Below are 27,317 nucleotides of genomic sequence, written 5' to 3' on the forward strand. Positions count from 1 at the left end.
AAAGCAAGGAATAAAAATAAAATTGGGTTGCCTCCCAACAAGCGCTATCGTTTAACGCCCCTAGCTAGGCAAAACAAGCAAGACTAGATTTAGGTATTGCCATCTTTGGTAGGCAATCCATAAGTGGCTCTCATAATAGATTCATAAGGTAATTTAATTTTCTTTCTAGGAAAGTGTTCCATGCCTTTCCTTAATGTAAATTGGAATCTCATATTTCCTTCCTTCATATCAATAATTGCACCAATCGTTCTAAGGAAAGGTCTACCAAGAATAATAGGACATGAAGGATTGCAATCTATGTCAAGAACAATAAAATCTACGGGCACATAATTCCTATTTGCAACAATAAGAACATCATTAATTCTTCCCATAGGTTTCTTAATAGTGGAATATGCAAGGTGCAAGTTTAGAGAGCAATCATCAAAATCACGGAAACCTAACAAATCACAGAAAGTCTTTGGAGTCGTGGAAACACTAGCACCCAAATCACATAAAGCATAGCATTCATGATCTTTAATTTTAATTTTAATAGTTGGTTCCCACTCATCATAAAGTTTTCTAGGGATAGAAACTTCCAATTCAAGTTTTTCTTCATAAGATTGCATCAAGGCATCAACGATATGTTTAGTAAACGCTTTATTTTGACTATAAGCGTGAGGAGAATTTAGCACGGATTGCAACAAGGAAATACAATCAATCAAAGAGCAATTTTCATAGTTAAATTCCTTGAAATCCATAATAGTGGGTTTAGCAACATCTAGGGTTTTAATTTCTTCAATCCCACTTTTATCAAATTTAGAATCAAGATCAAAAGATTCAGAATTCTTGGAACGCCTTCTAGGTAAAGGTGGATCATACTCAGTCCCATCATTATCAAGATTCATATTGCAAAACAAAGATTTAATAGGGGACACATCAATAACTTTTAGATCTTCATCATTATTTTCATAGCAACTCGGTTTAGCGGCCATCTTATTAACTAAGGTAGCCTACTTATCCGAAATTTCAGTAGTTAATTTCTCAAGATGAGCAAGTAGGGATCTTAAACCATCGAATTCTTTAGACATATCATCAAGCTCTTTATTCATAAAACTCATAAAAAATTTCTGTTCTTTAAGCTCGTTTCTGAAGAAACTATTATGTTCAAATTGCAAAACCATGAAACTCCTAACATTCCTTTCGATCTCTTCTAATCTTTTAAGGTGAAGGTCACCAAATTTAGTATTATCTTGAGCCATAGCGACAAACAAGCAAACTAACACACAAGCAAACAAAAAGCAAGCGAACAAAAAGAGGCAAATAGAGGGAGGATAGAGAGAGAGGGCGAATAAAACGGCAAGGGTGAATTGGGGGGGAGAGGAAAACGAGAGGCAAATGGCAAATAAGGTAATGCGGGAGATAAGGGTATGTGATGGGTACTTGGTATGTTGACTTTTGCGTAGACCTCCCCGGCAACGGTGCCAAAAATCCTTCTTGCTACCTCTTTTAGCACTGCGTTGGTTTTCCCCGAAGAGGAAGGGATGATGCAGCAAAGTAGCGTAAGTATTTCCCTCAGTTTTTGAGAACCAAGGTATCAATCCAGTAGGAGGCTACGCGTGAGTCCCTCGTACCTGCACAAAACAAATAAATCCTCGCAACCAACGCAAATAGGGGTTGTCAATCCCTATAGGGCCACTTACGAGAGTGAGATCTGATAGATATGATAAGATAATATTTTTGGTATTTTTATGATAAAGATGCAAAGTAAAATAAAGGCAAAGTAAATAGCAAAGTAAATAACTAAGTAATAGGAGATTGATATGATAAAGATAGACCCGGGGGCCATAGGTTTCACTAGTGGCTTCTCTCGAGAGCATAAGTATTCTACGGTGGGTGAACAAATTACTGTTGAGCAATTGACAGAATTGAGCATAGTTATGAGAATATCTAGGTATGATCATGTATATAGGCATCACGTCCGAGACAAGTAGACCGACTCCTGCCTGCATCTACTACTATTACTCCACTCATCGACCACTATCCAGCATGCATCTAGAGTATTAAGTTAAAAACAGAGTAACGCCTTAAGCAAGATGACATGATGTAGAGGGATAGACTCATGCAATATGAAGAAAACCCCATCTTGTTATCCTCGATGGCAACAATACAATATGTGCCTTGCTGCCCTTACTGTCACCGGGAAAGGACACCAGAAGATTGAACCCAAAGCTAAGCACTTCTCCCATTGCAAGAAAGATCAATCTAGTAGGCCAAACCAAACTGATATTCAAAGAGACTTGCAAAGATAACCAATCATACATAAAAGAATTTAGAGAAGATTCAAATATTATTCATAGATAGACTTGATCATAAACCCACAATTCATCGGTCTCAACAAACACACCGCAAAAAGAAGATTACATCGAATAGATCTTCACAAGAGAGGGGGAGAACATTGTATTGAGATCCAAAAAGAGAGAATAAGCCATCTAGCTACTAACTATGGACCCGTAGGTCTGAAGTAAACTACTCACACTTCATCGGAGAGGCTATGGTGTTGATGTAGAAGCCCTCCGTGATCGATGCCCCCTCCGGCGGAGCTCCGGAACAGGCCCCAAGATGGGATCTCATGGATACAGAAAGTTACGGCGGTGGAATTAGGGTTTTGGCTCCGTATCTGATCGTTTGGGGGTACGTGTGTATATATATAGGAGGAAGAAGTACGTCGGTAGAGCAACAGGGGGCCCACGAGGGTGGAGGGCGCGCCTAGGGGGGGGGCAGGCGCGCCCCCCTACCTCGTGGCCTCTTGTTAGTTGGCTTGATGTAGGGTCCAAGTCTCCTGAGTTGTATTCGGTGAGAAAATCACGTTCCCGAAGGTTTCATTCCGTTTGGACTCCGTTTGATATTCCTTTTCTTCGAAACCCTAAAACAGGCAAAAAAAACAGCAATTCTAGGCTGGGCCTCTGGTTAATAGGTTAGTCCCAAAAATAATATAAAAGTGGATAATAAAGCCCAATAATGTCCAAAACAGTAGATAATATAGCATGGAGCAATCAAAAATTATAGATACGTTGGAGACGTATCAGTAATATATAGAATACAATCTTTATTATATCAAATGTGCTGATACAATACAATATAAAGACAACAATAAACTTATGTTCTTATTACAATCACCACAAATGGACATAATTAAGTAGATCACTAAGGAGATTGAGGGACTAGTCGAAGTCGCCAAACACGTTGTTTGCGGTGTACTCAATCAACGTGTTCTCCATTTCAGCAGTATCCTCAGGCAGATAAGGAACCATGGCATTGCTCGGTCCAGGAGGGACATCGTGTAAATCACAAGCTCCTTTTGCGCTATCCGGATGAAGGTTGAAGTTGGCTTCAAACCTTTTTCCTTGAGGTGCTTTGCGTCCCTGAGATTGCTGGTACAGCATAACCAGATGCTTGGGCACTGTGCACTTTTCAGTAGAATGTGTGTAGCATCCACACTTGCTGCAAAGCTTAGATTTATCAAACCTGGGCTTTGAAGTGCCTTTTCCCTTGCCTGGGTGTCTAGATCTCATGTTTCCATTGTGCTTTTGCTTATGCTCGGAATTGGATTGTTTACCTCAAGAGGTACCATTAAACTTTTGTTTATTTGCAACATTCAGATGAACTTCAGGTAAAGGTTGTGCCCCAACTGGGCGTTGAGAGCCATTCTTAGCGAGTAGCTCATCATGCTTTTCAGCCTGAAGTAACATGTGAATAAGCTCGGAATAGACACTGTAGTTACGAGCACGGTATTGCTGTTGGAGGATCCTATCTGAAGGGAGCATAGTAGAAAAAGTTTTCTCTATCTTCTCCCCCTCAGTAGGTTCCTTCTCACAAAAGCGCAGCTTGGAACATATCTTATGAACAACATGATTGTACTCACCAATAGACTTGTAATCCTGAAGACGGAGATGAGTCCAATCATGGAGTGCTTCGGGCAGGACTACTGCCTTCTGCTGTTCATACCTTGTTTTGAGTGCCAGGAACAGAGTACTAGGAGATTCCTCCTGTAAATACTCAGACTTGAGATCTGGATGAATATGGTGCCTTATGATGAATAAGGCAGCATAGTTCTGCTGTTCTGTCAGCGGCGTGGCCCCAGCCGGGAGAGGAGTCTCCGGGGGTTGTATTGCACGTGCTATCCCACGGGATGCAAGACTGATCTTGATGTACATAGCCCATGTAGGGTAATTGTGGCCATTGAGGGCAAGCTCCTCAAACTCTTTGGCAGTCATCTTCGCCTACATGGGAAACCAGAGATAATTAATTTACGGGTAGTAAATTAAAAACCATCATGGTTGTGTAATAAGAATGCAAAAATTTGATACTCAAGTGTAAACTTGAAAAATTCTCAACCTCAATTGTGTGAACATAACACTTTGAAGATCACTTTAGATCTCACAGTAATAGGCTACATTGCCATTACCTTGTGTATGCTACAATTCAGATATAAGGAATACACGTTGGAGGTAATTGTTTGTCGAGAATGACAAAGCGTAGACCTCACAGTAAGAGAGGATAGTCTGCAAATGAGAAGTAGATCACAACTCATTACCTTGTGATTCCAAATAAGATGAGGGAGAAATATTCAAAAATTTGCAAGTTTGATATGCGAGAGAAGATCTCAATCGCAAAAACATGTTCAATAAAAATGAGATGTGGTAAACACATGGAACATGTCATTCTTCCCGAATGAAATTCGGTACTTTATTTATATTATCAAGCCTTTGCATAATATAAACACACCAATAATTACACAAATCCTAAACTAGAGTAAATCTAGAACTAGACTAAATGTAAGTAGTAGTCAAACTAAGTACTAAACAATACTAAACATAGTCTAAAACTGCACTAATGCAATAATTAGTACTAGACTAATAAAAAAACAGAGAGAGAAAAAGAAAAAAAATAAACGTAGCCACCACAAGGACCCATATGCGCCTGGGCCTAGGCTTGCACGGCCTTTGGCCGGCCCATCCACCGTCGCACCGCATAAAGTAGAGGGGGGATAGCGGTTACGGATACGGGTCGGATCCTCCGACCCCCCGCACCACTGCTCGATCCCCACCTCTGGTCACAGCGCCGCCGCGGGGAGGAGTGGCCGCCACCACATCCCTTCTTCTCCAATGGTTACCGGCGCAACCCCGCCGAGCTCTCCTCGTCCGAAGAAGAGGCAACGACGACGGGGTCCAGGCGGGCTCCTGGAGGCGCGGCGCTGGCGAGGCCGAGGCTCGCCGGAGCCCACGAACCGGAGCGGCGGTCGATGGCGGCGACGGCGCGCCCAAAGAGACGCCCGAAGCGCCGTGCAGCGCGACTGCTCGAGCCCGCTGCCGTCTCCTGCTGAGGCGTGGCGGTGGCGTCAGCGCCCTCCATGCCGGCTCCAAGGCGGACGACTCCGGAGGCGCCGGTTGGCGCGGAGACGAAGGCGAGCGCCTCCTCCTCATTCACGACGGCGCGCATCGGCACGGGGATGAATCCGGGCGGGCCGGCGGCCTCGGCGGCGGGCGTTGGCGTCGACGGCGCGAGCCACGCGGCCGACGGAGGAGGTGGTGGAGGCGGAGACCCAGGGGGCGTTGCAAGCGCGGTTGCAGCCCTGTGCACCATGGAGGCGCTCGGGCCGGCCACTAGCCAGGGGTCGAACCCCATGGGCGCCTAGCCTCGGGCGTACGGAGCACCATCGTGGGCGTGTCCAGGGGCGAGAGGAGCACCGCGGGGGGCGCGTCCAGCGGCGCGGTGGCGGCCAGGTGCGCCACGTCCACCGGCGCAGTGGCAGCCAGGAGCACCACGTCCAGCAGCGCGGTGGCGGCCAAATCGACGGATGGCTTCCATCCGGCAACGGAAACGCCGGAGTCCACCCACTCCATGGTAGCGACGACGGTATCGACGACCATCCTCGCGGATCAGGCGGAGGAAGAAGGAAACAAGGTTAGGCATCTCACCGGCAGCGAGTGCTCCCTCTCTTCTCCTTTCTCTCTGTTGTTTCTATTTGCTCTCGTTGGCTCTTCTACGTGCGTGATAACGTGTTTTGAATCAGAATGATCGAATCCCTTGACAATGTTTTACAGGACGCTTATATATCTCCTGGAGAGACACGACAATCCAAAGGAGGCGTCGGTTGCCGGGACACAGGCGTCCGCGCGATGCAACCGTTTGGCCGTTTGGGCAAGGGGAGATTTCCCTTTTTACAGAGTTAATCTCAACATGTTTGAGGACGGCAGCCATTTTTTACTTCGGTGCAGATGTGTCAAAGCTATGTGGCGTGATGCGTGACTAGAAGTGGTTAGAGAGCCTGCTGGTGACGTCTTCGCCATCGGAAGTCTTAGGGTCCTTAATGGTGTTAAATATCAGTGGAAAATATCTTTTTGCCTCTTATGTGGCATGTCAATTTAATAGATCCTACTATTAAAAAAAAGCAGTTTTGCTAAGTCTCAGACTTCGTTATGTCTCACTCGATGCTATATCCCCTAGATCTTGCATAGAAATTTGTACAAAATATTTGTTTCAGTTTTTTTTTCTTGTATACTACTCCTTCCGTTCCTAAATAAGTATCTCAACCTTGTACTACCTTTAATATAAAATTGAACTAAATTTAAGACACATATTTTTGGACCGGGGAGTATATCATTAAGACTTGGTTAAGTCTCAGTCAATGCTGTATCCGCTACATCTTGCATGAAGATTCGTACAAAATATTCGTTTCAGTTTTTTTCTTTTCTTTTTTGTATACTACATCACTTGACTCTTGGTTAAGTCTTAATCAACTGAGACCTAGGCAGACCATAAAAAAGAGACACCTCCAGCTCGCCCGACCATGCTCGACACGCCCTACACTTACACGTATATTAAGAGAACACATATTGTAGCTGCAGATGCACGAGCAGCCATCAATCGATCAGGCTAGCTAGTGCAAAACTAGCTTCGCGTGCTAGCTAGTTCGGCTAGAATCGATCAGGCTGCTTGGCAATAGGAATCCAGCTTCCATTTGTACGTCTAGCCCGGCGTACTAATTGAAAATTACCAAGCGAATTTTTGTCTATCTACGAGTGTTACTGTGCCGAATAGCACCGGCCAGGCACCTCGTCGAGAAACTACTTCCACTGGTAGCATCGGCGTACACACCTTAGCCAACATACACGAAGGTAGAAGTGTCTTTTTACATGCAATTTAATAGAGTTAGATGGAAAAATGGACAAAAGTGTCATATAAAGGGCATAAAATCTAGAATCTTTGTTAGTTAGCAAAGAGAATAGTTTTCAGTGTCAAAAACAAAATAATTTAATAGTCTTAAATAAGGAACTCTTTCCTCACATTCACTTTAGCTCACACCATCATAACTGCCATGGCACCGACACAGATCAATCTTGATACAACTATTGCCTAACAAATTGTGGACACCTACAACAGCTATTACTCATGTTCGGCAGTGAATTTTACATAACCCCTTCTAAAGTATAAACATGTGACAACCAGCAAAGTCCAAATCTATGCTAGATGTAACCGCAAGGCAGTCAATAAGCTGTGTTCAGCAGTACAAACTGACAGAAGAATGTATAGCTCAAGCAGTATGTGATTAAAACAATAACACACAACTGAACTTACGCAAAGTTCCATAAACAGATCATATAAACCTTACAGGCCGAAAATAGATATACTGCAGAACATGATTCACCAACAGAGAGCAACAATAACCGGAAACCAAACAGCCGCTTCCCTGCATAAACAGAATGTATAAACCTTACCGTTCAATAATATATAAGCTGCACACCATGGCTAACAGCTAACCCTCTTCGGCTGGGTTACAAGCATTAACACACAACATTCTGAACGGCTGGGTTACAAGGATTAATAACACACAAACAAAACGTGTATATACTTCACTGTAGAAATCAAGTTGATGATAGCTACACTCAAAACTAGGATGCAAGAGGTGCGCCAGCAACAGCTAGTTAAGCAGCTATCACAGTACAAATTATACTAATGACACGAGAAAACTACTACAGCTGAAAGCCGGCGGAACAGGGCAGTTGCTGCGGCGCCGCTTGCATCTCTACTCGGAACATCTTGCCAGTAAAACCAGGCATCCTGTGACAAGATCAGCTGACTATGAGTATGCATTCATGCATACGCATGTACACATCTTACAATCTCATCAAACTTAAATCCCCTCATGACAGAACTGTCAAATTACTCATTGCTGTGAAAGATGATGAACTGCTGCAGCGGCTGCCCCTCTTGCAAACAAGTGTTGTTAGTGCGGCTACAGGCATCCATGTCCATGCTGAATCAATGGTAGCAGGCGCATGGAACTGTCCATCACTGGCTTTGTCAAAAACCATATTGCCTACAATCAGGACACCACTACCCAAACTCTGATGTCTCACCCAAAATTGTCAGTAAGAAACTTGTTTAGTGATATAAGCATAAAACTAGTAACTTGCAAACATACACTAAATCGTCCGAGCTAAATGCACCGCTACACCACAAAAGTTAGACGACAAAGCTCCCCTGAGCAAGGTCAAAAGTATAGGCCAACCAGTTTTATGCTACTGCAGAAAGGCAGAATAATGAGTAGATTCCAGAAGATGACAAAAATGTAGGCATTAATTTTCCGTAATTATAACACTAGTCAGTTATTAAGCAGAATAAGACAAAATAGCAGCAATTGAGAACATGACAAGGGACAGTTGTAAGTACTGACAAATCTTGGAGGTAAAAGCAAAGCCTAATGGATCTCCCCATCTTCTCCAAGTTCACCGTCTTCAAGCTCCTCATGCCCACCATTTTTGCGGGAACTATCTCGATCCTTTTTGTGTCTTCTATGCCGGTTTTCACTATCTGAGTCTGAAGCATGGGTGTGCTGCATAAAATGATAAACAAATCTCAACATCAGCTAGACATTCACCCCTCTCAAGACACACAGTGTACATGCAAATATTTGATAGATCAAAAAATCATCATAAGCATCGGTATGCTGCATGAATGACAAACATTCTCATCGGCTTTAGCCATCACCCCTTCTCAAGACACAAGTGATGCAAATAGTTGATACATCAAAAAATCATCTTGCAATCCTCCCCAGAACTGCCCCCTTATTAAACCCCCCTTTAGAAAGCAAGCAAATTGCATTGGTGAGAATTGCCCCAAGTCCAAAGTTAGAGTTGATCTTAGATGACCCTTGGGCAGGAGGGATGCATGAAGGAGGCAAGTCCTACACTTGCTTGTCCCTGACCAAGAATTAGAATTGGACCCTCCCCTTGGCCCTTGTGACAGATGTCAATTGTCATGTAAGATTACATGCCTTGGTTAAGTAGTTACCAGATAATTATCACCATCACCAATATTCATGTGGTATTGATGCCTGAAGCGCATGAATTACAACCATGCTAATTCTCGATATGATTTATGCAATGGATATTTTAAATAAAACAAACATCATATACTGGCAATATCTCAAGTTCACCATTAATTTGAAACTAATGTATATCAATGTGCAACAATACATACGCACATGCCTCACCAAACCGTCCACATATTTAAACATCACGACACAAAGGCAACAATGTTCTTAGTTCACTAACACATATTGCGAATTTGGGAGCACTAAATTTGGCGCGAAGAAGACTTGAATTGACTAGGTGTTGGAGGCAATCTGCCAACCATATTCTAAGTACCTTGATTTGGACAAAAGGATACCAAATGTTATACCTTCCTAGATTTCTTGCGATCACTGCTATGCCTTCGAGATTTCCTCGAGTCATCCTTCTCATCCCTTTCAGAATCTGTGGTGTCATGGTGGCGCCTTTTATGCTTCTTTTCTTTATCCTTCTCTCGTTTCTTATCTTTCGAGGCATGAATTTCCACATCATCATCAATATCCATTTCATCTCTCCTTGACCGGTCTTTTCCTTTTTCCTTTTCTCTTTCCTTCTCTCGGTCTCTTTCTTTTTCTTTGCGATCTTTCTCCTTCTTTTCCTTTTCCTTCTCTTTCTTCTTGTCTCTCTCTTCACGGTCTTTCTCTTTCTTCGCCTGCATAGAAGAAAACATGCATAAAGCATATGTAGGTAAACAATACATGCAGTTAAGTTGCACTCATGTTTACATTTGGGCAGCTAATAAGTTCATATAGTGGCTATTTGGATGGTCACCAGGACTTGCCCTTCCAATATATTGGCATTGACAGGTACCATAGGCCCATGTTTGGATTGAGATCCAATTTGCAGAACCACACTAATTTTTTGGCTGGAAAAACGAGGGCAGCAGATTTGTTCGCCAAATTGTTGGCGCGCACAGAATTTGTAACGTAGCACAGGCATAGAGCCATACATTCAGGTGCCACTTCTAGTTGGTAGCAAGCATGGCTACGGTACATGTGCACTTCATGCACTTTTTCCACCACCCACAAAACAAGAGGGAGTGAGGAGAGTGCGGAAAAATACAAGAGAAAGTTCAGAAAACATGCAAGTAGTAGATAAATATCATTTCTAATAGATGCCCGCAAAACAAAACAAATAAGCATAATAACATGAACCAAACAGCAAATTATAATAGGACTAAATGGTAAATGATTCTACAAAACAGTAACATTACCTTCTCTTCTTCCCTCATGCGCTCTTTCTCTTTAAGCCTTTCTTTGAGGCGGGCAATATACTCTTCAAAAAGCTCTTTAGCATATGTCTCGCCACCCAGATCCCTATGCGACATATACAACAGACAAAATCAATCCATATCCCAAGGGGCAAAAATAACAAATATAAATACATATTGCCCTCAATTGAATTTCAGAGAGGAGCATTTGTCAAGATCCAATGCCAAAACCAGCATTTTGCTTGTCCTGGTATATGATCCAATTTTGCGTAGGTAATCAGGGCCCAAACAATCCCAAATGGACAGATCTCCAAGCTAATACTAACTCCGTCCGGATTTAAAATGCCCGTTGGCTAGAACCAAGGCAGGTTATTAATGACAATTACGTGAGGCTTTTTAGGATGGCAACTACCAATCAGCTTGCCCTAATCAGCGCCATCTTTCAAGTCGGTTTTGCATGCAGCCAATTGCTGCGCGGGTCAACCTCTGCATGCAGCCTATCAGGCTAACACTTGGTTTGGAAGGTGAACAAAGTGCTATGATTATCTCTCCATTTAAAATTGACTATATCGTAACTTATAATTGTGCAGACTTATTACAAATCAAAATGTCAGTAGCTTCACAAACAATTATTTTCAGATCAACCAACTCAGCTTATTTTTTGCAGACCACACTCTAAAATTTTACGTGCAACCAGAATTAGCCCAGTAACCACTTGCCACAACTACAAAATTATATGTATTGCACCATGACACAGGGAGGACTCATGACAGTGTTTCTGTAACAAGGTGGCATGGCTCAATGTTAGCTACTTCACATAATACTTAAGAGGATAGCCGGTACCTGTATTCCTGGGTATCATCAAATAGTGATTTAGAATCATCCCATGTTGAAGCAGCAGTAATTTCCTACAATTTTTCACAGAAAAAGATAAATTAGACCAAAAGGACAACATTCCTCAACGTATCTCACTGAAAACATGATTTAACCAAGGATACGGTTGCTCTCAGTGAAGCAAGAGCAAAACATAGATTGATGTATATGATCCCAAAAGGTTATGGTTACCTTGAACAATTCTGGACAGTTTTCCCATATATGGCCTAAACAGATAAGGAACTACTATCGATAATGATTTGATATTTGCAGAGAAACTGAAGTGAGGGGAAATTTAAATTATACTAAAAGTTTTTGGAACGACATGGTCTAGCACTAGGACTATAGTAGGATCCTGAGCCGTTATCTAACATTTACAAGTTAGAACCCAAATTCAAGTCCTGGATAACTAGAGTCCAGTCAATTATCAAAACAGCTTACTACAGCTCGTGACTAACTAGGGTGATATAAGGCCCCAAGAAGATGTGTACTGGAACGAGACACTTTGTTATATTTGCATTCTACAGATGTCAATACCAGCATCATTTGTGGCCACAATTCATACACTATTTGTGCATCAAAGGAAGTCTATGTACGACCATATCAAGCAATTCAGAAAGTAGATAACTAACCATAGACGGTTTTCTAACATAAATACCAATAACCAGTGTTAGTAAGTGTTTGCTTAGTTTTTTCCTTTACCGTACCGATAACTAGTGCTTCCAGTACAAAAGCAAAGATGCACTAAAGGTTCTGCTGGTACTAGTGAACAAAAGCTTTATGTCGAACACTACTATGTTACTCACTCCCTTCCGGGTCAAACTTTGACCATGAATTTGACTAGCAAAATATAAGTTATATGCCACAGAAAGTATACTATTGGATTTGCATCGGAAAGAAGTTTCCAATTGTGTTTTTGGCTATGTTTTTAAGGCGTCCGTTTTAGGCCCCCCCCCCCACGCGCGCGCTTTGCAAATATGCCCGCTTTAGGCGCCCCCCAGCGCCTTAAAGCGAAGCGTCGCCTTAAAAACATAGGTTTTTGGTACATGTAACTCATTTTATTAGTTCAATTCATGCTCAAAGTCTGACCAAAGATACTAGGGGGGCTTACAAACCAGAACAGAGGGAGTACAACATTAATGTAATAATCCTGTGCTTTTTGCTACATATAACCGGACTATTTTAATGTGGCCAAACAACTGTGTGGCAAATATTGATGCTATCAATACCTTGATTGAATACAGTAGATCCAGAAAATTATCACCCAGTCGCTGACGCTTCTTGGCCTCCTTTAGATCCTTTTCCTTGAGCCTTTCAATTTGGTCCTCATAAATAAGCTGGATCACATCCACAAAAAAGAAGCAACATTGTCAGTCATAGCTAAAACTCATTGGTACAATCACTTGTATAGCAAAAATACCACTGGGAACATCTCAAGAATATCTTCTAACAATGATAAAAGTGTAAAACCGCACCTTGATATTTATGTTCGACACTCCTTTATATTTTTCGTCCTCGGTAACAGCAGCTTGGAAGTCCTCTAATGTCCATGAGGCCAACATAGGAATCTAGAAATTAGAAGGTTGTCAACCACACATCTGATGTTACATACAAAACTGTACCATATAATGCACCACGCTTTTAAATGAAAAGGTACCTTTCCAGATTTCACTTCATCTTTAATTAAAGCCCTATCATCTTGATACTGAAAAGAAAATATTAGAAACCATCAGTTCGCATGGTCAAAAATGGAACACAGCTATATATGGGATTGTAACATGAATTAAATATAAACGAAACACACACCAGATTTATTCAAAACAAGAACATCAAATAAATCAACAAGTGAAATTTTACAGAATTTTCAACCAAATTTGAATAATATGACCCAACCTAATTGGGCATATTAATGATATAAGCTTGCAGCTGCAGAGCGCGAACGATCATGAAAGAGCAGAATATACAAGAATCCATTATTATTATAATTCAACTGAGATTTAACTATTCAAATTTGAAAAACGAAAAGCGATTATCAGATGGAACAGCAAGTAAAGCTGTACCGTTCCTGATTGAATCATCACCATCAGAAAACAAATAGACACAATTGGCATGATCTGATAGATAATCTCCCACGTTGCCACCATAAAAGAGAAGACTCTGTCCCAAAACCGCCCAACTTAGAGCAAGTTTCCTTTTGAAGAAAACTGACGCCATGAAAAATAAAAACACTGTTCCAAATTATTCCAACTTATTTAAGAGGTAAAAGAGCAAGTTCAATTACCGAAAAGAGGACCGTCAATTTTACTCCCTCTGTCCCATAATGTAGGACGTTTTTTTACAATATAGTGTAGTGTCAAAAAACGTCTTACATTATGAGACGGAGGGAGTACCATTTTTATTGGTATAAGCGTTAGGGCATCCCCAAGATGATGGCAGCAGGGTTATCAAAAAAATTTCATCGGTGTATAGATGATGGCAGCAGGAATATCAATTTCTTGTTCATCAGTGTATCAGTTCCCCAAACAATGATGCAAGCTCCAAGCTATTTTCCAATGATAGGTATTCTTTACTAACATATAAAAGGGTTTCTCTATCCCAGCATGCTAAAAAAGACCTAAAAATAGCAATTTAACTAACAGAAAGACAATAAACTTCACCCATAACTTAACCACAGCCCAAAAAGTCTTTAATAAACATGGAGCATGAATGCAGAATTTTTTATCAGTAAGAAAAACTTGGTTGAGCGTAGCAGCAAGCTAAAGAACAGAGCTGGCTGAGAGGTTAACAGTTGCTTAACATGATTAGGTCTACATGTTTTTTATCAGTGGCAAAGCAAGTGTATTTAGCTAGCTTACTAAGTGATTAACACCGTGCCTTTTAAATGATTGTTTAACATTTCAGTGCTTCCTCAAAACAAACATTTCAGTGCAGCATTTATCAAAGTTTGTCGATCTTCGATACAAAACAGGGATCGGTGCAGCATTTATCAAAGTTTGTCGACCTTTGATACAAAATAGGAACCACCAATCCAAGAACTAAAACAGATAAACTGTAGTAGGACGTTCACAAATTGATAAATTATCACAATAATGTCATCAGAGTTTTGCGAAATTAACCTGCTTATCAAGCTCCTCCATGACATCATCAAAGAGTTCTTTTGGCATCGAGCCAGACAAGTTTGAAGCAACTGCCAGGTAAGCACGTGAATCTTTTATCTGTAAAATGATAAATTTAAGGAATCAGGATAAACCCGTTTAACATTTGATTTAGGAAAAAGTGTACTCTTCATCCCTCGACTATTGGCAACATCCACTACCCTCAACTATAAGACCAGACAAAGTTTGTCTTTCAACTATTTTCATCCCTGGGCCAATGTCACCCTTGTTTTGAACAACACAGCACCTACCTATACAAGGCTTTTCACACGCAAGAAGCGATTCAGCATCCGGTCAGCAAGTCATTAAAAAGCCAAAATTCATCAACATAATCACTGTGTTTTACTTAAGATGCTGTGTCATATACATGGATGTCAGAGCTTCTAATGGATGGCATAGCTGTGACCATCAGGAGCATGAGGGCAGAAGAACACACACAGGTAGACACCATAGCCAGCAACACAGGCAGCAGCTTCTTAAGGAGAAGAGAGTTCAGGGACGAGAGTAATCTAAATTGATAACTTAAGATTCGCATACAGCCAATAGCTGCTTATATGTCAGATATTTCAACTCAACACAAAAGAAGGGAAATCCTAACATGACTCTAATCCTAAGCTGTTACGAACCTATCAACCTGCAGACTTGGTTGAACAGAGCATCTTCTATTGCGATCCCAACTACTGCTACAGTTTAGCCTGTCCTACTGCTTAATGCGCCCTACACCTGCTATAGGGTATTCCCCATATCACAGAGGCAGAGATCTGGAATGTAGGTGGACCAAAGCAACTTTGAAATAGTCAGTGATGAACAGACAGTGTTATGGTATGACAGTTGAGCGACAATTCTATCTGGTTTTAGAGTTGAGAGGCGCCAGTGAAAGAAAAATTATTTCCTTTTAACCCATTACGGAAGTAAATATTTCAATAACCTGTGAACAGTAGTCACGCCAGTAAGTTTTTGCGTTAAGTGTGCCATCAGCAACATGTTCTTCCATCATCTTCCGAAACTCATCGCGGTTTTTCCGTTCTTGTCTCCTTAATTGCTCCTGTATTTGCAGAGTACCGACAATTACGTCCATATCAGTAAAGCATTAGAAATATATTAGTGATGAAGATAACAACAAACCTTCCGAATTCTCTTCTGTTCTTCCTCTTCTTTTTCAAGATGCCTTATATAGTCCTGTAACAAACAGAGATGTTTTGTTAAGCCACAAAATGAGAAAAAATGATATAGAGTGCAGAAGATACAAACTTGAAAAACATCCAAGCGGTCAATCTTCTCAAGTCGAGCATAGCGTTCATCATCCTCTAGCCGATCTTGAACCTTTCGCCACTGGGTGTTTGCCTGAGCATACAATCTCACAATGATGACACTCTGAGCAAGTGAACATATACTAATTCACTAGATGATAAGGTCAAAGAAATAACCTTGATGAAATCACATGACTCAAGAAATTCTCTATATTCTGCTATTCGTCTTTTGTGCTCTTCAGCAGCCTTTGCTTTTTCCTACAATGCAACACAACACATATTAGATAAAGATCACCATGTGATATATTTTAGGCTACAACATATAAAAACCACATAGAATAGTTTTCCATCAAAAAAACTCACAACGTTGTACTTGTTGGAAAAAGTCAGAAATCTGTCATTCTGAGAAAGTGATTTATATTGTTTCAGTACTGATTCATCATAGGATCATTAATCCATTCCTTTGTTTGGTTCAAGGGAATCAGAAAGACAATCACCAAGTGAATCACAATTAGTAGAATAACCCGTGGAAAATTAAACTGAGAAAACAGCAGAAAACCTGCTCGCAAACAAAAAATGAGCATCCCCCACCCTCGAGCTATGTGTATTATTACTAGGCCAAGATTCCAAATATCAATACTTAATATCCCCCACCCTTGAGCTGAAGCCTGGCACATGGGTATGTGAGGGGCAGATGTTTTTTGGCCAAGGCGTCTAATTTCCAGGAAACAGGCCGAACTAACAATGTTTTGCTTTTATTAGGGCCACTTCCAGTTTCCTTGAACCTGGGACGAGGCCATTTCTTCATCATGTTCATATCAAGAATACAAAGCAAATTACCAAAACCACAAACCAATACTCCAGGTTACTTATTTGAAACAAACAAAACATCAAGCTGGTTAAAGATGATAAGTTAAAAACATTGATACTGGATTATCTGTGAGATAAAGCAATTAAAGAAGAATTGAACTACAAAAGCAATCAGTTCTTCAAGTTATATAGTATAACAACCACAACTATAAGTTAGTGTTTTCATATCATATAACCTTCTTTTGTAGCTCCACGAGATAGTTCTCAAATAAATCTTCACGCTCCTTGGGGCGTTCAACAGCATTGAACCTTTCATCATGCCCAAACATAGTAATTGCTTTGCTGCAGTGAAAAACAGCATCGTAAGTGTATGCAACAATAACAGAAAGAACCATATTAACAAACAGAAACTTTAATTATTAGAATTAATGAAAAGCATGGAACTTTCCGTTTGGTTGTCATATACAAAAAAGAGCTTGAGAATATACCTCCATCTCAGTGATGATGTAAGGTCCTTACATTCCTGAAATACGCAACAAAGTGTTTAATATGGTAAAAATAATAAGGAAAGGGAAAGCTTACTAGAGCAATCTTACTTCCAGCATTGTGAGAAAATCATCACGTGCTTTCCTTTGCTTGACACGCCTCTCCTCAACTTCAATCTTTTTCCGCTGGTTTAAGTACTGCAAAAACAGCAGATATAACCATAAGCGGACGGTTTACCACAAATCAGGAAGACAATGTCAAATGATTCCGTAAAGATGTTATCTCTTGTAAGAAAGAAATGATAACCTCATTGAAAGCTTGCTTTCTCTCTCCAAGAGTTTTCAGGGCACCATATCTTTTGTCACTTATAATAACTCTCATAGCCTGGGGCAGATTATATCACTGTCAGGCATTTGATTTATTTAATTAATCATAGTTCAATTCAATTTCTGTACCTGATCCCATGACCAATCTGACTGAACATTTGCCGATTCAAGCAGGGACTTGAATGCATTCTTTGCTTCCTGTGGTTTGAAAAAAAATTAGGGTCACAAAAGTAAATCAATTGCTGATTTTCAATTTACTTCCGTAGTCTTCCTCACCAACTTAGTAGCATAAACAACAGGTTCTTCTTCACTTGTTTTATCCTCCAGCGGAGTAACATTGATCTTCCCTGCAGTTGGCATCGTCTTTTTGGCCTCCTGGTGGCAGTAAGAAAATGTAGCACTCGCATCAATGGACTGAGACAGACAGACGCTCTCACAGTTACTCACTCCGTCCAATAATATAAGAGCATTTTTGACATTATTGTAGTATGAAAAACACTCTTATATCATGGGACGGAGGGACTACATGGCAGCACAAATGTAAAAAGAAAAAAAATGCAGTTACACTCACTACGAAAGTACAGTCCAATTTAAAATATTCAAATTTATTAAAAAAACAGAACATGCAAATATGTCTGAGATGTGTGAAAATAGCAGTAAGGTGACTACTCATGATGTTGCCATACTAGTAATAGGAACCATGGATTATTCAAGGAACTTTTCGTAATGTAAAGTTGAGACTACTAAATGTTGCATTGAGCCCATGGTTTCAACAGACCTAAATAAAAACAAGGAATAAAATAGAACTTCTTAGTCCTATGAACTGAATCACAAAATGAGACTTGGTACAATGGCAGTCCATGTACTATTAGAATGTTCTAAACTAATAAGCATACAAAGCAATACCAGTAACACAAAATATTATTCATGTGTCGCATGTAAACCATCTCTCTGCTATTACAGTAACTTTGCTTTCTCAAACCCTCCAAATCAACTGATCAATAAGGTAAGTACTTTGCAGTAATCATGGTCATGGTTTTTCACAAGGAAAGGAGACTACGTACAGGGATATTAAAATAGCTCGGCAACTCAATAAAATAAGAAGAGGGGGGGGGGGGGGGGGGGGGCAAATCTAATAGTGCAGGCCTTGCATAAAACAGAGGAAAGAAACTATTCTAAGATAATGACGAGTAGATGAACTCTTGCTAACAACCAATGCTATGTTTGATATAAATTACAAAAAAAATACAAAAAGGTGCCATAATATACCTCCAAATCTTCAGCAGATGCTCCAACTTTTGTGTCAGTAGTACTAGGTACAGATGAACTTCCATAAGTGCTTCTGCAAAGTTCGACACATTAACAAAACCTAAGCTGCACTCAAAGGATGTGAGGAAGAATAGAGGGAAATTGAGAAAACATCCGCAAATACCTGTTTGTCCCTGCATCACTTGCAACCGATGGATCTCCAGTGCTCGTTGTAACAGGGACAACCACAGCAGCACTTGTTCCACCGTTTTGCATGGAACTAGAAGAAGATATATCCCCATTGTACGACGGGCCAGCACCAGGAGGAGGCAAGTTTGCTATCGCATCATGGGAGCTTGGAGCAATTGTTCCTACTAAAGATGAAGACTGTTTGGCAGGTAAGGAAGGCTCCACAGAAACAGTGGATCCAACAGGGGCAACAGTAGTGGATTCAGTCTCCCGGGCAGGCTGCTGATTTGATGTCTTTTCTGCTAATTCACGTGCAACCTGAACAGAAAGCCAAAAGTAATTGTAAAAATATTCTATGTCTTATTACAAAATAATTACAGATGTCACGTCAAAAGAAATACCCTTAGCTCGTCAGGAATAGACCATTTGGATTGCTTTGTCACTTTGTTGTAATAGTACCTGGAACAGCAGAATAGTGAGACTACATAATAAAGAAAATCCATTGAGGCTGACTAAATAACAGAACATCTGTGGCAATTAATTTCAATATGAACTTACTTCCGCCCTTCTGCTGTAGTAAATTCTTTCCATTCAGTTGAAGCGTCAGCCCGCTGTAACATTACAAAAATTTAATATTAGTGCAAAGAAGTAGAGGACACCAAAATGTAGTCGTCCTACCAGACACAGCCATGTTTCTTTGGTTACTATATATGCACCTGCCCTTTGCAGGAGTAAGATGAAGAATGCATTTTGGGCTACTTGTAAATGCTACTCGGCAATAATTGCAAGATATATATGATAAGGCAAAAATGGAAGAGAACATGTTGCACTTATCGTACGAAAAAAGTTAGGGTGTACTACTGCCGATGAAAGAAAGGAGGATCATGCAAGTATTGTTCCATTGTATTCATCAATTTTGTAAATTTAGATATCAGTCATGTGAAAACAAAATAATACATAAAATGCAGGCATGCAACACAGAAATTGTGCATGTTACAGACGCAGATAAATTATCAATTTATACAAGCAAAGCCCAAAACTCAACTGTTTAAGCCTAGCATCATTGGAACTGCGATATCAACAGATGAGTTATACCAGCTAAATACCAAATGATGATCATGACAATCAATATGTTGACAAAATGAACAACAATATGTTGAAATAGCACACTGAAATTAAAGTCAAGACTTCATGAGAACGAAGACTATATTAGGAAGCAAGGGAAATATATAAAACGTACATGACGCATAAAACATATAAGCACAACTAACCTCCAAAGGGGTCATCAACTCAGCAGGTTTCTCCCAACTTGATTGCTTTGTCCTCTTATTGTAATAGTACCTAGGTAAAGAACGATACCAAGCAAAGCAAATAAGCAGACAGACCAAAAGGTGCAGCAGAATAAAGAGGAGTACATCACAAAGTCATTATTTAAAACAGAAAGTAATAGAAAGATGACTTACTTCTTTCCATCCCCTGAACTGTGCTCTTGCCAATCCGCAGAGCTAGGTTCAGTTGAGCTCACCTGCACATTTGCTAACTGAGTAGTTGCACAGGCAAGGATATCCAATTTTAAGTAGCATACAAAATGAATGATGCTAGAGTGGTCTTTTAGTAGACAAAAATCAAGTGATGGAAATGTAGCAGAGGCCCTGCAGCAACTTACTGGGGGCACTGAAGCTGAGAGAGACTGATGCCCAGGCTGCACCATTGGCGACACAAGAGGGGCGCCCTGACCCGGGACTGTGCCCCAGGGTTGAGATCCAGGAGGAACCGATGTTGGTTGATACTGAAATGTAGTATTAATAATTAACTTGTATAAGCAAGGAAAATATTCTAATTATTGACATGGAGAAGCATTCCATGTATATTCGTCAATGGGGAACGGTGAGAAACAAAGGCATACGGTATAAGAAGGAGGCGGCATAGGGGTGCCCATGGTGGGCATAAGTCCACCAGGGAATACAGCTTGCTGCTGTGGCTGCATAGGAGCTGATGACATAGGTCTGGCTGCCTGGTACGGCATAGGAACAGCTTGCGATGCAGGCGGAACATGACCAGAGTGAGGCATATGTGGCCCAGGTTGCTGAAAATGTTGCATCTGCCCTGGCATGCCCATGTTAACTCCTGGCATGGCCTGACCAACAGGCCGATACTGTTGTGGCGCTGGTTGCATGAACTGAGGAGGCTGTTGTGGCGGACCAGGTGGCCACTGAAAATGGAGCACATAGTAGCTATTAATAACCTAACATATGATTATTAAGGTGCAGACTGCAGAAGGAAGCAAAAAACAAAATAAGATGTCCTTATTTACCTGCATGGGCATTGGTTGTCCCATATTTTGTGGTGCGGTAGAACCCATCATAGGAGGCCGGGGGGGCTGCTTGGAAGACAATTAATGGGGTTACCAAACTAATGGGGTTACCAAACTTGGAGACCACGCAACAAAGAGAAACATTCATGTGGTGAATAACCACATTACGATCGAGGGGGGTGATAACTTACCTGAGGCGGACCAGGAGTCTGCATATTACTCGCCATTAAACCGCATCAAACGACACGGATAACAGGAGGAATGTTACCTGCCAAGTGACAAATTGAGATGTTAGAATATAACCTGCAGATGACACGACTGACTGTCTGTCAATCTACGATTGTATAGTGGTTGCATAGAGGACGGCAACTCGGGACTTTGGCACCCCTTCCATCTCAGATCTACGGCAGAAATAAAACAGGGCATGCCTTCTTTTCTGGTTAGACAGGCATGTTTCTGGTGAGCAAAACCTGACCGTTGGATCAGGATCGACTCACCCAAACCAGTGATACTAACCGACATAGCTCACACGCCTCCTCACCACACCACCCTAGCTCATAAATGCCTGCCTGCCTGCCTACATCCCGAAGAAAGCATATGGTATTTTAACCATCAAGCTCCTCTCCTGCATATACTGGAATCAAAATATGGCGCGCACAGGACTAGGAGTCGAAATGCACTTGAATCGACACTAGAAGCCTTACCAGCTACCACTATAGATAAGCCATCTAACCTAAAAAGGACTGCTAGGCTAGCACACAAGGCGAAAAAAAATCTAGGGTTCACATAACCTTTGACTATCAAATCTAGGGCAATTCAGGATTTCCGCAGCCCTCCCATCTCAAATCTCCCGCAGAAAAAAGAAATACGGGGCATGCTTTCCTTTCTGGTTATAAACAGATGTGAGTTTGGTGCACAAAACCTGACCGGATCTGGCTCGATTCACCAAAACCAGTGATACCGCTAGCCGACACACCCACGTACCTCCTCGCCACACCGCCTTGCTCATAAATACTACCTGCCAATCTACTGCCCGAACAAACTACACGGTTTTATTAACGATCCCTCCCCTGCGTCTACCAGAATCAAAATATGGCGCGCGCCGGACTAGGGGAGTCGAAATGCACTTGAATCGACACTGGAAGCCTTACCAGCCACCGCTACAGATGAGGCATCTACACTAGAAAGCACTGCTGCACTAACACACAGAAAAATCTAGGGTTTACATATAAACCTCCGACTAGCATGGAAAACAGGCTGTCAGCGTACAGTGGCGGCCCGGATCTAGGCCGTCCTCCGGCGCTCACCGGCGCCCAGCCAAAATTCACGGAGGCTAACCATCGGTACGGTCCTGGATAATCAGCGGAGGGGCGAACAAAGGTCATACCTCGGGGAAACAGCGCCCAGGGACTGCGGGCGGGGTCGAGGCGGGAGGGGCGCGACGCCGGAGTGGGGTGGGACGAGAGCGGGCGACGTGAGGCGGCGGTCGGCGGCGAACCACCGGCCGCAACCGAAGGTCGTGCGTTGGGTCGGATGTATGCGTATGTATGTGTGTAATTATGGGTGGCGTCGGGGTGGGCGGGAGGGGCGACGGGGCTGGGCGGTGGGCGGGGTCGGCGGCGGCGGCGGCGGCGGCGGCGTGAGGAACCCTAGCGGAGCGGCGCGGGCGGGGCGGGGCGGCGGGGCGGGGAACCCTAGCGGAGGGGAGGGGAGTGGGGCGGCGAGAGGAGAGGGACGACTCGCTGGCTGCGGTTGGGAGCCGCGAGTCAGGCGTGAGGGCGTCGGGTCTCGGTCGGTCGGGACTCGGGGCTCTGATGGAACTGGGACTGGCCCCGACCTGGGCCACCTTCCAGCGATTTATAAATACGAAAAGAATACGGCATTTAAAGCGTATACCCTAGTATTAATGTGCTTCCCTGAATACGCGATCTTTTCCTACCTCATCGATCAATATCGCCTACACGATAAGTCCTGGAGTCCACATTACCCTCGCTCGGACTAAAGTTGGGTGTCAAAACCCTTGTTTATGGTTGCGAACCAACCGTTTAGCTGGACAACGGTGTCTCCAGACCATCAGGGTTCAAGTCTTGTGCTCATATTTATTCTGAATTTATTTTAGAATTTCTGGCGATGCACATTCAATGGGAGGAGACGCACCCGTCGAGTACGAGGCGTCTACGGTGACTTTGTAAAATATTAACATAATATGCCGGCTCAGTCTTTTGAAAGTGCTCATGGATGAGTGTATGCTCGTATATATGAGCACTTGCGGCTATACTGTGTTAAGAAAAAACCTTGCTTGCTGTTGGTATTTTCAACTTATATATATAGCCCGAAAAATAGCAACTTTAGCGAGGGAACACGCTCCATGTGTATGGTTTTCCATCGTTGGTATTTCGAATGTGTTGGCTTGTATTTGTGAGCTAAGGTCGGCTTCAATCATTTGTAATGCGACATAAAATAGGCCTCTTTCATAGTGTCGTGTTTCATCGATTTCTCCTTTTCTTTTTTATGTCAACCTCGCATCCAGCTAACTCCTGTTTAAAGCAGTGTCACGGTCCAGCTAACTTCTTTGAGCCTCCGACTGATCCTCCCGTAAGAGGACAATGTTGTCCCAAATACAATCATGGTTTGGAGGGGTGGATCGTATCCAACAGCATAAATAATCCTTTAGAGACACTTTTTCGATGTTTTTGAAGTTGTTAATTTAGTTTGTTTTCCCCTTTGCACTCGCATTGTTGCATATTTGTCCTTTTTGCAAGTGTGCGAGGTGGAAAATGTGTTTTAAACGGGAGGGTGTGTATCTTAACTTTCTTCACCATCAATGGATCGCTTCTTCATCTTCTCCATTCATGTGCAAGTACATAGTTTCAATGAATATCTTGCCCTCCGTAACTACCTGACCCTCCTAATGGTTAATGCATGAGTAAACGAGGAGATGAATCAAACGCTACGACCATGTGCATGTCATGTTTTACCCCATGTTGCCCTAGTATTAGCATATATATCATTAGTCTTTGTACTTTGTTGCCGTACTCATTACGTGGGCCGATAATATGTGTTGCATGCACTCGAGTCAGTGGCTAAACCAGTGAGCAATGCTATGTTTGCTCGAATAGTCCATTTGGTTAACTGGAATGCTTTCATGACTTGGCACGTGTGGGTAGCCATTATTGTTGTCCTTAAGTGCAGGTGGTCGTCGATTCATTGATGTGTTTATAATCAAGACAATGGTACTTTCATTAACCGATAACAAACCTACTTTGATTATGCTAACGAAACTGAGCTTAGCATCATTAATGCTAGTCGCCCATCGATTTGTTTCCCCTTGTTAGTAATGGCAAATGACGTTTGACGAACCAAAGATGAATTAATAGCTAACAGACATGGTTGCTCAGAAAGGCGACAAAACAATTGAGCTCAGTTACTACACCACGTCAATGCTCGTACCTAACGCGTTTTTTATCCTAGCCTACGGTTGCCCGAGGTCGTTCATTATCACCCTCATAATTCATGTCGTACACTTAAGATATATCGGCCAAAATCACTTCCCACGCATCACAAACTTATCCACAAGTGCACAGATGCTCGGAGCACTTATAGCCTAAAGCCAAACTTTGCGTCTCCTCGTCTTCTCTCAAATTTTCTATGTTTGGTTTGAGCCAACCTTACAAACAATTTGGCTAGCCGGTATTTTATCCAAATTTTTGGTTGCGCATTTTTGGTCGATGTTTGTAGGAAAGAAAACAAGGTTGCTAGGGAGCATGGGTAGCCATCCAAGGAGGAGCAATTTATTAATCTTTTATTTTAGTGGACATGAGTATCAGGTTGCAAGATAATGTTGACATGTATACAAAATTAAAAGCTATGTTTAAACTGTACATAAACTAAGCATGCATGCATCCTTCGCCTAGAGTCACGGTTGCTTTTGGTGTGGTCTTGAGCCTCACAAATCATCTCCTCCCTTCATGGATGGTGCAGACAATGTGTTTTGGTTTATGGTAAGGTTTTCCTACCAAAACATTGGCTAGCTGGAATTTCGGCCAGGCGTTTGTTTACCCTAGGTTGACCAACATTGGCATGAAAAAATTAGAAAGGGGGCATTACCATGCCAAAAGGTAGGCAACCATCATCCAACACATGTAAGTATTTCGGCCATGAATAACAACTTGTTAAGGTGCACTTTAAACACAATCCGAACACACCTTAAATTGCGCAGCTACTTCTTCATGTACTAGATGGTCATTGACGGTGTAACATACCAGGGGTGGCTCATCTCCGGGGAGCCCGGTAGTAGGCTTGCCCAAGGGCCCATAAGGCCCACCACGTGACTGGCGACATGAAGGAGCTCGAAGGGGAGGAAAGGCGCATAAGTCGGCGGTGGCCTAGATCGCATCCCCTCTTTGTAAAACCCTAGGCCCTCAACGTGCATGTAAGGTGGAGGCTACGGGGCTCTCATGCCCACCTATTCTCATGGGCTAGACTCTCAATAGCACTTCATACACTCCATCGTAGTCCCTCTCACAAGGTATACCCACCATGAATAACAATAGAAAAGCAGTGGAAGGAATGATATAGTCGATTAGAGGGGGGGGGGGCGAATAGGCGACTAACAATTGTTAGCTTCTTTTAACAAATTAGGCTTAACCGCAAAACAGGTTGTCTAAATACAACTAGGTAGACAACCTATATGACAAGCACAACAAAAACAACAACACAACCAAGCACAAGATAGAACATGATATAAGCTTGCACAGAGTAAAGGTTAGAAGTAACCAAAAGTGGAATCGGTGGAGATAAGGATGTGTTCCCGAAGTTCCTTCTCTTTAAGGGGAGGCACAATGCTCTCCAAGAAGCCACTAGGCTAATGTATTCTCCTCACGCCATCGCACAATAAAAGATGTCGTGATTCCACAAGTGGTGCACTTGAAGATGGCAACAGAACCTTTACAAACAAGGTTGGGACTCTCTCCACAACTTAATTAAAGGCTCCCAACACCACCATACAACTTAATGGCAATAAAACATGGTTCTGAGGTGGCCACTTCTGTCTAGGGTGCCCAAACACCCAAGAGTAACAAGATCCGCAAGAGATTAGCGGGGGAATCAAAATTCTCTTGATGGAAGTGTAGATCGAGGCCTTCTTGTCCAAATCCTAGAGCATCAACAAGTTTTGATGGCTAGGGAGGGAGATCAAGCGAATTTGAACTTTAGGGCAACAGTTGAGCAATGGAGAAGAGGTAGGTCTTCCCAGGGAAGAGGACCCCTTTTATATAGCATGGATCCAAATCAGCCCCTACGGAATAGCACATAAACTAGGTTTTAAGCTTCTATCACTCTCGCAACTCATCATCTACTTATGAAATCCCGCAATGCCTTCCTCTAGGCCCAAGCATGGTAATGTGTCATGTAGTCCACAGCCACACGGCCCCACTAGACGAAGAACAACATAAGACATCATCATAACATTGAGTGAAAACCAACTTCATATGATTACTTATAACAAGACTTCTCCCGTGTCCTCAAGAACAAACGAAACTACTCACAAGTCATATTCATGTTCATGATCATAGGAGATAAATATATCATTAACAATCTGAACATATGATCTTCCATCAAATAAACCAACTAGCATCAACTACAAAATGTAATCAACACTACTAGCAACCCACGCGTACCAATATGATATTTTGGGACAAAGATTGAATACAATAGATGAATTAGGGTTTGGAGATGATATGGTGCTGGTAAAGATGTTGATGGAGATGAGTCCTCCCATGATGTGAGGAACATTGGTGATGACAGTGGCTTCGATTTCCCCTTTCCGATGGGAACTATCCCTGGTGAAATCGCTCTGCCGAAGAGCAAAAGTGCTCCTGCCCAGCTTCTGCCTCGAGACAGTAGCACTTCATTCCGAAAGTCTTCTTTTGTTTTTTTTTTCTATGGCAAATGGCTTCATATAGGAGAAGGTGGGCCTTGGAGGCCTGCTAGTAGTCGATCTTTTCTACATTTTTCCATTTTCTTTGTTTTATTTTGTTCTTTCCTTTTTTCATTCTTTTTTGCA

At 42.1% G+C, this 27,317-nt stretch overlaps 2 protein-coding genes and 1 pseudogene across 6 annotated transcripts; all 3 read right to left on the reverse strand.

Moving 5' to 3' along the window:
• Positions 1-3,200: 3,200 nt before the first annotated feature.
• Positions 3,201-4,253, reverse strand: LOC147963406 (uncharacterized; annotated as a pseudogene).
• Positions 4,141-7,089, reverse strand: LOC147963407 (uncharacterized). Its single transcript, XM_087528292.1, has 2 exons — positions 4,445-7,089; positions 4,141-4,259 (listed from the first exon to the last, which is right to left on the reverse strand). Exon 1 carries the CDS (start codon positions 5,662-5,664, stop codon positions 5,149-5,151), a length of 516 nt encoding a protein of 171 aa, XP_087384418.1. The 5' UTR covers positions 5,665-7,089; the 3' UTR covers positions 4,141-4,259; positions 4,445-5,148.
• Positions 7,090-7,292: 203 nt separating this feature from the next.
• On the reverse strand, positions 7,293-23,047 carry PRP40A (pre-mRNA-processing protein 40A). Of its 5 annotated transcripts, none has more exons than XM_087528290.1 (29): positions 22,641-23,046; positions 21,445-21,521; positions 21,254-21,319; positions 20,846-21,151; positions 20,606-20,728; positions 20,403-20,464; positions 20,211-20,280; positions 19,498-19,550; positions 19,341-19,398; positions 18,935-19,257; positions 18,772-18,844; positions 17,779-17,877; positions 17,632-17,700; positions 17,483-17,560; positions 17,287-17,373; positions 17,179-17,213; positions 16,927-17,032; positions 16,058-16,138; positions 15,756-15,974; positions 15,559-15,675; positions 14,592-14,690; positions 13,133-13,180; positions 12,951-13,043; positions 12,705-12,812; positions 11,446-11,510; positions 10,606-10,708; positions 9,724-10,044; positions 8,717-8,875; positions 7,293-7,729 (listed from the first exon to the last, which is right to left on the reverse strand). In XM_087528290.1, the coding sequence occupies exons 2-28, from the start codon at positions 21,478-21,480 to the stop codon at positions 8,741-8,743; spliced, it is 3,033 nt and encodes a 1,010-aa protein (XP_087384416.1). In that variant the 5' UTR covers positions 21,481-21,521; positions 22,641-23,046; the 3' UTR covers positions 7,293-7,729; positions 8,717-8,740. The 5 variants fall into 5 exon arrangements, with proteins under 5 accessions (XP_087384416.1, XP_087384417.1, XP_048534646.2 ...); XM_087528291.1 differs by lacking the exon at positions 7,293-7,729 and adding an exon at positions 7,865-8,100; XM_048678689.2 differs by lacking the exon at positions 7,293-7,729 and having other exon boundaries at positions 8,602-8,875; positions 9,690-10,044; positions 15,756-15,809; positions 15,882-15,974; positions 22,641-23,047.
• Positions 23,048-27,317: the final 4,270 nt, after the last annotated feature.

Source organism: Triticum urartu, chromosome 6A (assembly GCF_056163025.1).
Source record: "Triticum urartu cultivar PI428250 chromosome 6A, HENAU_Tu73, whole genome shotgun sequence".
In the NCBI taxonomy this organism is placed as follows: Eukaryota; Viridiplantae; Streptophyta; class Magnoliopsida; order Poales; family Poaceae; genus Triticum; species Triticum urartu.

Excerpts from the sequence above, each read along its gene's own strand:
- LOC147963407 (XM_087528292.1), bottom strand. The coding sequence starts at position 5,664 with ATGGGGTTCGACCCCTGGCTAGTGGCCGGCCCGAGCGCCTCCATGGTG.
- PRP40A (XM_087528290.1), bottom strand. The coding sequence starts at position 21,480 with ATGGCGAGTAATATGCAGACTCCTGGTCCGCCTCAG. Across the intron at positions 19,258-19,340 it reads CTATTCCTGACGAGCTAAGG|GTTGCACGTGAATTAGCAGA; the intron begins GTATTTCTTTTG and ends CTTTCTGTTCAG. Across the intron at positions 17,374-17,482 it reads GAAAGCAAGCTTTCAATGAG|TACTTAAACCAGCGGAAAAA; the intron begins GTTATCATTTCT and ends CTGTTTTTGCAG.